The sequence below is a fragment of the Gossypium arboreum genome, chromosome 9, assembly GCF_025698485.1.
Source record: "Gossypium arboreum isolate Shixiya-1 chromosome 9, ASM2569848v2, whole genome shotgun sequence".
NCBI classification, from domain to species: domain Eukaryota; kingdom Viridiplantae; phylum Streptophyta; class Magnoliopsida; order Malvales; family Malvaceae; genus Gossypium; species Gossypium arboreum.
The window spans coordinates 8,156,935-8,168,948 of record NC_069078.1 but is presented as its reverse complement, the minus strand read 5'-3'; the positions used below and the strand labels follow the sequence as shown (position 1 = coordinate 8,168,948).

At 36.2% G+C, this 12,014-nt stretch overlaps 1 protein-coding gene across 4 annotated transcripts; it reads right to left on the bottom strand.

Moving 5' to 3' along the window:
* Positions 1–2,817: 2,817 nt before the first annotated feature.
* Positions 2,818–10,304, bottom strand: LOC108457157 (CRM-domain containing factor CFM2, chloroplastic). Of its 4 annotated transcripts, XR_008270899.1 has the most exons (15): positions 9,506–10,304; positions 8,198–8,726; positions 7,992–8,122; positions 6,912–7,208; positions 6,673–6,829; positions 6,231–6,523; positions 5,985–6,044; positions 5,818–5,874; positions 5,652–5,738; positions 5,162–5,407; positions 4,890–5,088; positions 4,142–4,272; positions 3,831–4,052; positions 3,577–3,684; positions 2,818–3,161 (listed from the first exon to the last, which is right to left on the bottom strand). XR_008270899.1 is itself a non-coding variant. In XM_017756040.2 (14 exons), exons 1-13 carry the CDS (start codon positions 10,190–10,192, stop codon positions 3,843–3,845), a joined length of 3,084 nt encoding a protein of 1,027 aa, XP_017611529.1. In that variant the 5' UTR covers positions 10,193–10,304; the 3' UTR covers positions 3,272–3,684; positions 3,831–3,842. The 4 variants fall into 4 exon arrangements, 3 of the variants coding, with proteins under 3 accessions (XP_017611529.1, XP_017611530.1, XP_017611531.1); XM_017756040.2 differs by lacking the exon at positions 2,818–3,161 and having other exon boundaries at positions 3,272–3,684; XM_017756041.2 differs by lacking the exon at positions 2,818–3,161 and having other exon boundaries at positions 3,272–3,684; positions 5,195–5,407.
* Between the last annotated feature and the right edge of the window lie 1,710 nt (positions 10,305–12,014).

The window sequence follows — 12,014 nt, the reverse complement described above, 5'->3', positions numbered from 1 at the left end:
AACGCTTATCGATATAACCAAAGTAAAAGTTGTGCGCAACACTCATTGAAACGTCCGAAGGAAAATGCGCCCAGCACTCATTGACATATAGTCAAAGCAACCCATACTGAATCTATCCTATGACATGCCAACTATATCTGGCTTTGCCCGAACAGTTAATAGGGTAATCAATTTTCCAATTTCATCATATAATGGAATTCACATTCCATCAGTCTCAGTTCATCATCATTTCACCATTTAAACATATCATATAACATTTTCAATTCAATTCCATATCAAATATCATAGATCAATTAAGTCATGTTATTTTCTACTCTATTCAATTCAGTCCATATCTTGATATCCAATCTAAATCATAGCAATTCAATTCAAACAACCATTATCAACTCACCTCCAATTCACATTCAAATACAAAGCCAAGCACAATTTTCAATTTATTCAATTTAGTCTCTAAACCTAAGGCAACTAGAATTTTCACAATAGAGCTTTAAATTAAAATCTGATTTCACATTTATTCATTAAGGATATTATACTTTCTATTCCTAGCATAATTTCATAAAAAATTCATTTCATTCAATTTGATCCCTTATGTAAAAAAGTTAACAATTAAGTTTATTAAGCTTTACAATTTAGTCTTTTTCATAATCTAAGCTTAATTTCTATCAATTTCAAGCCTAATTCATCCAATTCTCAACAATGGTAATTTATCAAAATTTCACCAATTGAACATATTGATACATGGACTAGCTAAATCAAACTCCCATGATAAAAAAATCTATAAAAATCAAAAGAAAATGGCTAAGGGACTTACTTGAATTTTGGTCGATTGTATTGAAGAAATTTTGAAATTTTTCATGGCTCTCATCAATGGTGGATGGTGATGAAGGATGAATATGATGTTTTCATCCTCTAAGTTTTCTTCTATACTTAAGTTAATTTATAATTAATCTTAGTTAATTAATGTGATTGTAGTTTACTTTACTTAATTGTTAACTAATTAAGTCATCATCCACTTTCCACCATTCCAAATTGGTTTATTTATCATCTTGATCATTTGGATAATTGCTATATAAGTTCTCAAGTCTTAGCCTAATTAAAAATCTATAGTGGTTGAACTCTTACAATTTAGTCTCTAGACCTTAATTAACTACTTTTTCGGCTAAATTACTTAACTGAATTTCAATATATTTTTATATTAACTCCGTAAATATTCATATTTAATATTTACTGACTCGGTTTACGAAAATAAGGTTCCGAAACCACATTTTCCAACACCACTAGAAATTGGGTCGTTACAAAAGAGGCTCAAGTTCATCATTTAACTTTACACATGCCAATAATAAAATATGAATGGTATTTAAACAATTGGATTACAACCTTAGAAACTCGATGGATGATGCGATGCTCCCAAGCCAGCACCATGACTTCTTAGTAAGTCCAAACCTACGCGTTTTAAACAACTAACGTGTGAGCTTAAAAAGTTTAGTAAGTAGTTAGGGATAAACTTACTTATCTTAGTCCTTATTAGCGTTGAGCCCATCCTATGGATTTCATGCTAGTTTTATTGAAGCCATATTTTAGTAGTATTGGTTGTTTCATTTTAATTTACCAAAGTGTAAGGGCTCAACTTACATATTAGCAGTTTGTTAACCAATTTATTTAATGAAAATATCTATTCAAGACTCTCAAGTAAAGTCCATATTGTATCTTGACATGTTCTTTCACATTACTCATTTATAATCGTTAATCTTTATGTGATTTATATACATCATTTTCATTTATTTGAACGATGGCATGCTTAAATCATCAATTTCCTTAATATCATTTAAGGTAAGTTCACTAGGCCACACACTATTAAAGTTCATTATCATGTGAAATTATCTTTTACTTACCTATTCATTTAGCTATTTTCATCTCTTTTAGTTACAAGACATTTAGTTCATGACACTTACTATTGCTTTTAGCCATCTATAGTAACAGTTAAAGTTTATTAACAACATGGAACTCATTTTCGCCCATAGTAAACTCTAGTAAAATCGACTCGGATACATAGGACTCCCTACCACACCAATGAGCACCGAAGTGCTAAACTGTAAGTTAGCACAAATATCTCTCTACCATACCAAAGAGCTCATAAGAGCATAAACTACACCATGCCAAGATGCACGTAAGTGCAAGGCTCGAAGGCGATATAAAGTGCACATAAGTGCAAAAACTCCAACATGTCAACCGTATCCTAACATATCAGATAAGGGCACTTTAAGTGCCTCCACATAATCATGTTCAAAATCATATTAATATAAGTCTTTTGGGCATGTACATTTCCACATGTAGACACCATAAGTTCTTTTCATATACTTACTCATTTTTTTATATTTTTTTAGGCATTGTAAATATATCCATTTTCATATAATAGCTCCCAAAAGTGTAAAATCCTATTTCCATTGTTCTTTATATTTTACATATCAATTCTCATATTTTAACATGATATTGACTAAAAGCATAAATTCACTAAGTTAGACCAATTCAAGTTCATAATTCATAATAAATCTTTAATATAAGTCGAGAGGTGATAATTACAATTTTGCCCTTTTCTAATTAAAATGGAAAAATTACAATTTAATCATTGTACTTTTGAATTTCTTTCAATTTAGTACAAAAGTGATTTCTTTTACACTAACATATAACCCAATATGTTTCCATGGCAAATAATCATTGATAGCTCATTTTTCCATGTTAGTCAAATTTTCACTTTAATCCTTAAACTTCTCAAAATTTATAATTTGATCCTTTTGTCACATTTCCACTACTAAATTCTTTTCAAAATTTTCCAATCTCAATTACCAACTTTGATTCCATAAGATTCCTTTATCCAATTCATTTTCCAAATTTTCTCACTGATCCACTATATACAATATCGGAATAGTGTCAGATGTCCAACCGAAAATTTTGAGATGTTACATCAATGGTCTAACTAGTTTAATTATTGATTCAATTTTGAAAAGCAAGGTTGTGCCTCAACACAAAGAGACAAGGTTCTTTACCTATCCTTTGTCGATGTGGTTGATAAACAATTACCCATATAATTAGTATCCTTTTCAACACTCATACAAGTGTGACCCATGTCTCGTTCAATTGCCATCCCGACCAAATTTGTCCCACTACACATTACAAAAGCATGCTTAATATGGAACCAAAATCATATTCACGATAACCAGCCAGCTTACTCAACGCTAAAGAATTTTTAAAGTCTTGAGGCTGATAAACATGCTTCATGGAGAAACATATAACAAGGATTTTTATTGTGTTTCTAAAATTTTATACTTACAAATAAAAAAGTTAGACCAAGTCTCAAGACTCGGATCATTTAATTATATATGCTACACAGGGCAAAGCCAACACTTACTGACTAAACAAGCTGAATATCAATTATCAACCTTGTTTCGCAATATTGGCTTTATTGACAACAGGACATGAAAAAAGATCCCTACTGTTGTACCATCAAGATGTCAATATGGTATTTACTTTTGTTGCGCATGTAGAAGTGACTAGTTCAAAAGCAGTGAGAATACGTACACCAACTTGCTTGATGAACATAACTGGAGAATGCGGAGAGCAGTATCGAGGCAGCTTGACCTAGACAAGTGTTCCTATGTTCCAGTTGAAGGACCAATGAATATATGCCTGCAATGGTTATGGCATAACAAGATATCAATAACAGGCTAGATTGTTAATCATCTGAGTTGGACCTGCAAATTCACTAGGTGCTCAAAACAAAGTCTGCAAAATGAAATTTAGCTAATAAACTATAACCGCAACACCGTTTTAACCTTCAAAATTTGTCAAGGTGCCTCTTCCTCTTGGTGGCATTGCAAGCCACATTCAAATTTGATTGCAGCAATAAGTTCGGGGGACACAGCAGGCTGATTCTGAACCGGTGAATCTTTTACATTCCTCTTATCACCACGGGCTGGTTCATCATTGGCACCCCAACCTCGATATAGTATGACTTTGCTAGGTTCTTGAGAAACTAGAACTGCACCAGTTGCTTCCTGTGAATTTAATATAGACAGCTTTTCTCGTTATAGATTTAGCTTAGTTAGGACAACAGGTAAAACAGTTGGAATCCAAGGGAGCAGACCTGCAGCTTTAGCACCACTTCCTGCACAGAGGTCCCTTTAGCCCTCCCTTTCACATTCACTATAGCAAGAGGATGTTTTTTAAAGTGTGTGTTGATTGTTTTCGCCACACCGGTCACAATGTTGCTCCTCCCTGAAAATAAGGCAATCATAACACTAAAATAAGTTTTCCTGATCACCATGAAGACAAAGGAGAGAAATAATAGAGTAGGGGTGGGACAGGGTGATTGTTGATCAGCATTGGCAACCAGTGACTTTGTTGACACACTATAGTCTAATATCTTTAGCTATGTTGCTCGTACTCAGGTTCAAGTATTGGATACAAGATGTGCCTTACATGAGTATGGTCCGATTTTTTTATGTTTGTGTATTTGGAAGATCCTTAGAGGCTGTATCCCCATATTGATGTGTCAGAACAGGGGCTTTTCAAGAAAAATGAAGACTCAGAGAAACATAGATCTTTAGTACAGAAGAAACAGCATCACTTCCTCAGCAAAAGGCATCGATGATAAGATAGAATTTTGAATGTCACTTCAACATGTGTATATTAGTGTTAAAAATGCAGCAAGTTATGCAAATAATAGTGAGCACCCTAAACAGAAACAAAAACTAAAACCTAAGCTAAAGATACAGCTAAACACTTGGAGCTCTAATCGCTGCAGGTACTTGCCATAAAGCTCAAACCACAAAAGATCACAGTAGAATCAGTTAATGCGGAAAATCAAAACAATAGAAGTCAGAGATAATCACCAACTGCGAGCACGGGACGTTTCTTCATATTGAGAGCTTGCTTTCGTAAAAGAAGTCTTTCTTTGTTAGACAGAAACTTTGCTGTTGAAGCCATTTTATTCGACACATTGTCAGCTGCTGGTGAAATCAAAACATCCAAATTTTTGCTAGCAGATTCGACCATTGATTCCATCGGCCCATTATTGTAAGCATTTTCTTCCTGCTTAAAACAGGTGGGAAATATTAGGAACTTACGAAACATAAGAATATTAAAATAACAAAGGAGCATGTACCATAAGGTTATCATGGTGAGATGAGGAGTCAACCATTTCAAATTGAGAATGCAAAGCCCTCAATTCGGTATTATGTTTTCTTCTGTTCACAGATTCTGATGAAAATTCAGATTCTGTTTTATGATTCTCGACCCCATCATGTATTGAAGATGGTTCCACAAGCACTTGTTCAGAAGGCTCGCTAATACTAACTGCAGCAATCATTCTATCATTTTTCATGGAAGTTGACTCAGGTTTGTCTTTTGCCTTTCATAATCAAATCAAATGCCATTTTAGATGTTATATAAACTAAATGCGTTTAAATTTTAAATTGAGAAAAAGAGTGCAATGAAACTTCCAAATAAAATTAGTGCACTGGCATTCACTGCTAGGCTAAGCAAGGTGTTCAAGAACTATTTTCTAATCATAGTTTAACAACAGAATCACAAACTTTGAAAAACAAAAGCTAACTCTTTTGCATTTTCATGCATTTCATACTTAAACTACGTACCTCTAAATGCCCTTCTGGAGATGCATGATATTCAATATCTGATCTAGCAAATTTGACTGACTGCAATGTCTCCATTTCCTCTTCTACCTTCAATGTGACAGAAAAATGTAAATTACTTAAAAATAAATAAATCTACTAATAAATAGAAAATATGATGTAAGCTCACCGATGGCAATCTTGATTGGTCAGCAGCTAGCTTGTTACTCGCCTCTTTGTCTACAACCTGTGTCAAAGAAGTGTAACACAATTTATATAAACTGATTGGATACTTATAGGATGTTTGAGGTAAAGTAAATAACTGAACCAATGAAAAATATAGGGTGACTATCTTACCAATTGGTGCTTCAGTTCATCTATGTTTCTTGTAAGCTTCAAAATATGTAGTTTCAAAGACTGCAAAAATCAACATAAACAAAGAATAAGGAACCAAAAAATGTTGAAAGGGTATACAGTCTTTGAGAAGGTACTTCCTTTTTCTTCTTTCCCATTTCCCAACAGTCTTTTAGGTCATTTTTTCTTTGAGCTTGAAAACTATACGAAAGTGTAGGAAGTATACAAAACAAAATAACTAAATTTTACCTTATGCCGCTGTTCCTCTAAAGAGCGCTTCATTGCCTCTCTTTTAGTAAGAAGTGTCTGAGGTCTCAGACAAGTAGGCCGTTCATAGTTCTTTCCACGATAAAAGATGATTGCATAACCCTTGCTTACCCTCTCCACAGCCACTAATATTCCACCACTTTCTGCCTCTAATATTTGCGCTTCTTGGTGAACAGCTTCAACATTTGTCTCCTTAGAAATTATCTTCACAAGTTCCCTGTACTTCCAATGAAGATGCATATTTTCGACTGTTCCATCAAATACTCCCCGTCTACCTAAGCACAAATGATAAAAAACGCAAATCTGAGAGAGTTAGGTTGATAGGTGGGTGTAATTTGAAAGTGCCCTTCAGATTGCCTCCCAAATTAACCCATTGGATCCACTATTTCAAGATCAAAGGCTTGAACTATGCGGCCAAACTCACCCAATAGGAGGAAAGGCTTCATTCTCAGGCCAACCTTCCTAAGCATATATCTTTCTTCTCGAGTTATACCCTCTTTGTCAATTTCAGATTGTTGAGGGATCACCTCCTGCTCCAGCTGGGCTAGAAGTTTCTCGGCCTTTGCTTTCTTCTCCAGTGCCTGTATTGGAAGAAATGTTGCATATATTAAATAAGATTTCACCACGACATCAGCCAACAGCAGCAACTTAGCAGAATAGTACCATAGATAACTTCGAGCTAGTCCTTTTAATAGTTGCTTCAGTAGAGTTCAAGTTCTTTCGGACACTGAAAACATCACTTTTGTGATCCTTGGCACTATTAATATCATTTTCAGAGGCAGTTTTAGTACCCTCTCCATTTACCTCCTGCATGGTTTTTCCACTCTGATTCTCCGCATGAATTACATGCTTTCTCCGCTCTTCTATTGCAGAAGAAACAGCAGAAGGCAGGAAATCTTTTCCCCTATATAGGACAATAAAGTCCTTATCTCGTGAGAGCAAAGTTCCTCCAGTCAGCCACTGAAACAAAAGTACTTTTGATTAATAGAAGGCACTGACAAAACATACTGCACCATGAATAGTTCAACAACTAACTACAGTGAATAGGTTCAAATATAATTATTTTATAACACCCTTTTGATTAAATGAACTGTAATGTAGTAAGAAATCTCCATGATGCAGCCAAAGAGAGACTAACAATTAAGGTTTTACTCAACAAATCTCAGCACTTAATATTATTTAAAATCTAATGTTCAGTTAAAAATTTCGACATTGAAATCAACATGCCAAGCAACTAAGGTCCAAGGATTATTCATTGAGAGAGGCATGAAACATCAACAACAAAAAAGGTCTCCTTGGAAGAAAATAGTGGCGAAGTCAAAGTGCTAATTGAAATATAGTACAGTAGCTAAAAGGATTTTGTTAATACTACTAGTAAAGAGAACATATGCTCTTGCTACTTTGTCCACTAAAATATTGAAGGGGAAAAAAGGGTGGCAATCTGTTTTGGACTCTCATCAAGGCAGTTGTGGAATGATATTCAGATGAAGACCAAATATGACTAGCCAAAGGCAGCAGCACAAGTGCTTGAACCTTAAATAAACAGAAAGAGAATGGAATGTTGTTTTATCACAGAGTGGACAATAATATATGTTTAACTACTCTTATACCTATCTCTTGCCATAAGTGAATCCAAATTCAATCCTTTGAATGGAACAATACATCTCAAGGATGCCCCAAACCACCCACCATGCCACACACGCACACCATAAGAGAAAGTAACATGTACAGGTTATCACTAACCTTCAACTCTTCTGCCATCAATTCACTATTTGTGTTCTGTACGCCTCTCTTTACAGCAATTTTGGCAATCTCACATTTTTCCCAGAGCTTGATAATGGATGCAGCCAATCCCTGAAGTTTTCTATTTCTTCCTGATATGAATGGAAACAAAAGTAAAATGGATGTACATCAAATTAATATAAGTAAAAATTAGGAGTTAGATCTACCTAACGCAAAATGACAGGGCAAGGGTCGACCAAGTCTTCTTAAAGTGGTCATTTCATCATTTGTGAGCAGTGACTTCACACCATAAGGAAGAAGGCGGAAAGGTCTCCTATATCCAGGAATAATAGCAGGTAGGAGATCACCGTCAACTGGAAGAGGCTCATATCCCCACCAGTCCGTAAACCTTGGACCCAATCCATCTAACAGGCGGTCAGCTTCTGCAACAAGTTCTGCCTCACCTGGCAGTTGAAACCTTACCCTACTTGGAGAGCCAACACCTTGGATTAGTGCTCGTTTAGTCATTTTGTCAGTTGCTTTTGGAGTAGAAGTTTTTACACCATTGAATTCAGATGAGCAGCTTTCTGTTTCATCGAGTTCCTTATTAGCCACATTTGTATCTGGTGAAGCATTGGATGAACTGTCATGTGTTCCTATTTTATCAGCCGAGAAATAAGGATACTTGTAATTGGCTCCTCTATATAATATTATTTTACTTCCAGATCTCCATATAACCAATCCTCCAGTTTTTCTCTGAGAATATCAATACAGAAACCCAACATTAGAATCCTAACATAAGCTACTAAGGAACCAGATGAATTAATACTGTTATATGCAGAATCTGCAAATCATTTAATCCAATTTTATCCGCCTAAATGTCTTCCTATAAGATCTTCATGAAACCATTAACAATGGACTGGAAGTCTGGAAGTTAAACAGAAACAAAGTATCATGGTTATTAAACTGTGAGATTATCAAAACACAATTAAATGATGATAAATCTTTTAACAAATAGCATTCAATCTTCAATACTAAAAGAATGTGCAGTTTCTCTTTCAACCACATCCCTGGTGCTTAACACTGTGTCATGTTTATTAGATGGCATGATTGTTGAAACATAATGAAATGATGACAAAGCCTTTAACTATATTCGATAATAAAAGAATTTACAATTTCTCTTTCAATAATCCAACCACACTACCACCTCAATCAATCCCAAATCTTTGCCTATCATGCTTATATTTTAATTATCACAAGTTCATACCTACTGTATGTTAACAGATGACACCAAGCAAATCATTCAACATCCAGAGGAACACTTAAAATCTTAGACTTTGAAACTTTTAACTACTCAAAAATGGGAATTAAAGGATGGCAAATGATTGCATCAAATTTGGTAGTCCAAGTGGAATCATATTTGCATTCATTCACATAACATAAAAACCTTAAAAGCAAATCAAAATAACAACTTCAAAGCAAAGTAAAACAAGTAAATTGATTGATAAAAACAAAATAAATGAAAAACAACGAACCTCCAAAACCTCATGAGTCCTCTTCATATTCATTTTACAAATATCCTCACAAACAATTCTAACCACTTCACTCTTTCTCCACCTTTCGTGGATCCCATTCACAATTCCCTCCGTAATCCCAGCTTTCCCAACCTTCAACTTCCGTTTCTCACCAATTCCCACCGTCCTCAACCGTTTTAGCTCCGCCGCAGACAGCTTCAGCTCAGCCAAACTTGGAACCACCCTCTCCTCCTCCTTCACCCTCCCCATTTTCTTCCTCTCCCTCTTCATGTCCCTAAACCTTACCATCAAGCTCCCCGGATCCGAACCAGGGTCCGGCACCGGGTTCTCCGGTGTACTCCAGCTTGTATCAATCGTATGTCCGACCCGGTACTTTGGTAACTTCTCTGGTAAAGGGACAAAGATTTCTCCGGGGCACCCGGACCCAGATTCGGATTCAGGTTGTGGCTTTGGGGTCTCAGAGAATCCAAGTGACCGGAGCTTGTCAGCAATCCGTTGGATGGCAGACTGAGGAAGGGCTTGATTCTCAGGTCGGGTTATGGAGCTCCGGATAAGGAAGATATATTTACGGGGTTTTAGAGTGGGTTTAAGGTATTGAGGGGAGAGTATCGGAGGTTGAATTAGGGTTGTTGGTAGGAGAGTCAAAGGGGAGTGCTTGTTCATAGAAAGTAACATTTTTTTTTTCATGGGAGAGAGAGGCCAGAAAACAGTACTCAAAGAAGAGCGAGTTATTTGAGACAGAGTTGTGTCATCCTCATATGGCTAAGGCTAACGTTAACTATCACTGTTTGAAAACACAGACAGGATTTTATCTACTTGTTGAGCGGGTAATTTAAGGTCGTTTTGGATTGGGCCGACCCGACCCGAAGTGATTCGGGTTAATTTTTTATTTTTATTTTGGTAACAAGAAGGAAGGCATTAACAAGAACAGAAGCAGTAATGGGTCTACGAGCATCCTGTTCCAGCATTTGTAGCATCTCCTCCATAGGTTCTTCACTCAGATAAAACCCATAGCTGTACCTTAGAACCTTTTAGCTATAAAGTTGGCCACTTTATTAACTCCTCTCGGAATATGTTGAATATGGATGCTCCAATGGCGCTTGCATAAATGTTGTATATCCTTGGCCAGCTCCAAACAAGGAAGAAAGTCCGTACCGCTGTTGATTAAATCCACTGCTTCCTTACAATCTGTTTCAAGGATCACTTGTCAATAACCACCATTCCAAGCAATTGACAAACTATCAAAAATACCTCAGAGTTCAGATTGCAGAACGGTTCCGACCCCAATGTTTCGAGAAAAGCCCAGAATCCATTCGCCTTTATCGTCCCGGATAACACCACCTGCAGATGCCATACTATCCCAATCAATTCTAGCTCCATCAGCATTAATTTTAACAACTCCAGTAGGAGACTTAGACCATGTAACTGAATCGGACAACCTCTTAGAACCAGCAGCATTATTAATCGAATAGAAGTAGCCTTTAGCCATGCATAAGCTTCTTTACACCACCCCCCCCTTGGACTTAAACATTTGTCCTGAAAAATATACCAATTCCTTTGCTTCCATATATTGAAACAAACAGAAGCAAAATATGGACCCCAATCCACCTCCCTTCTCAAGATATTCCAACAATTTGCAATGCCACCTAAACTCCAACTCTCTAGATCCGCAGCAAAGAACTTGTTCCTCACACTAGTTGGAACACATTGATCCCATGCTCCTATAGCAGCAAAGTAGTCTCTGAGAACGTGGAGGGTCGTTTCAGTAGAGCACTTACATGTTGGGCAGATATTAGAATCCGAAATACCCCTCCTCCACAATCGTTTGTTATTTGACAATAAGTGTTCCTTAACAGCTATCCAAAGGAATTGCCTAACTCTCTACGTGCTTTGAACATTCCAAATCATCTTCCATTTCCCATTTTTGGGCTCCCAATTGGCACCAATAAGCTTACAAAGCGTGGAAGCCATTGTGCACAATGCATTCTATGTGTCTTACCAAATGCAAAAATCATGGCCTGTAGTAATTGAAGGAGGTGTTACTGAAGCAATCTTAATCATTGTTTGGTAATCAATGAAAGGCACAAGGTTGTTCCAGTCCCAAGATCCCCTCGAATCCACATAATCACTAACATGAGTTGATCCTTGCATCATCGTTGGACCCTGAAACTGCTCCATCAAAGGACCCATACCTGAAATCGAATTGTCCTCCCAAAATTTCACTGATCTACCATCTTTTATAACTTGTTGAGTTTTTCACGCAGGAAGAAAAATAGATCTATTTTACCCGGATAAAATATGAACAATTTGTTGAAACTAGAGCAACAAAGTAATAAACCCGGGTAAAGTATGTGTTAAGTTTCAATCAAATGATCAATGAAACAAAACAAAGAGATTTTGTGTTTGAAAGCTCAAAAAACAGAAGCAAAATCGAACGAACAAGATGAGAGAACAAGTTGGCTATGCTTGTAACAGCCTAATTTTCAGTGGTGTCGGAACAGTGATTCGA

What these genes read in the sequence shown, in the direction of transcription:
- LOC108457157 (XM_017756040.2), bottom strand. Translation starts at nt 10,192, where the DNA reads ATGAAAAAAAAAATGTTACTTTCTATGAACAAGCACTCCCCTTTGACT. An exon ending in GGACTCATGAGGTTTTGGAG is followed by an intron (nt 8,727 to 9,505) that starts GTTCGTTGTTTT and finishes TGATATTCTCAG; the next exon opens with AGAAAAACTGGAGGATTGGT. An exon ending in TAGAGGAACAGCGGCATAAG is followed by an intron (nt 6,045 to 6,230) that starts GTAAAATTTAGT and finishes TGATTTTTGCAG; the next exon opens with TCTTTGAAACTACATATTTT.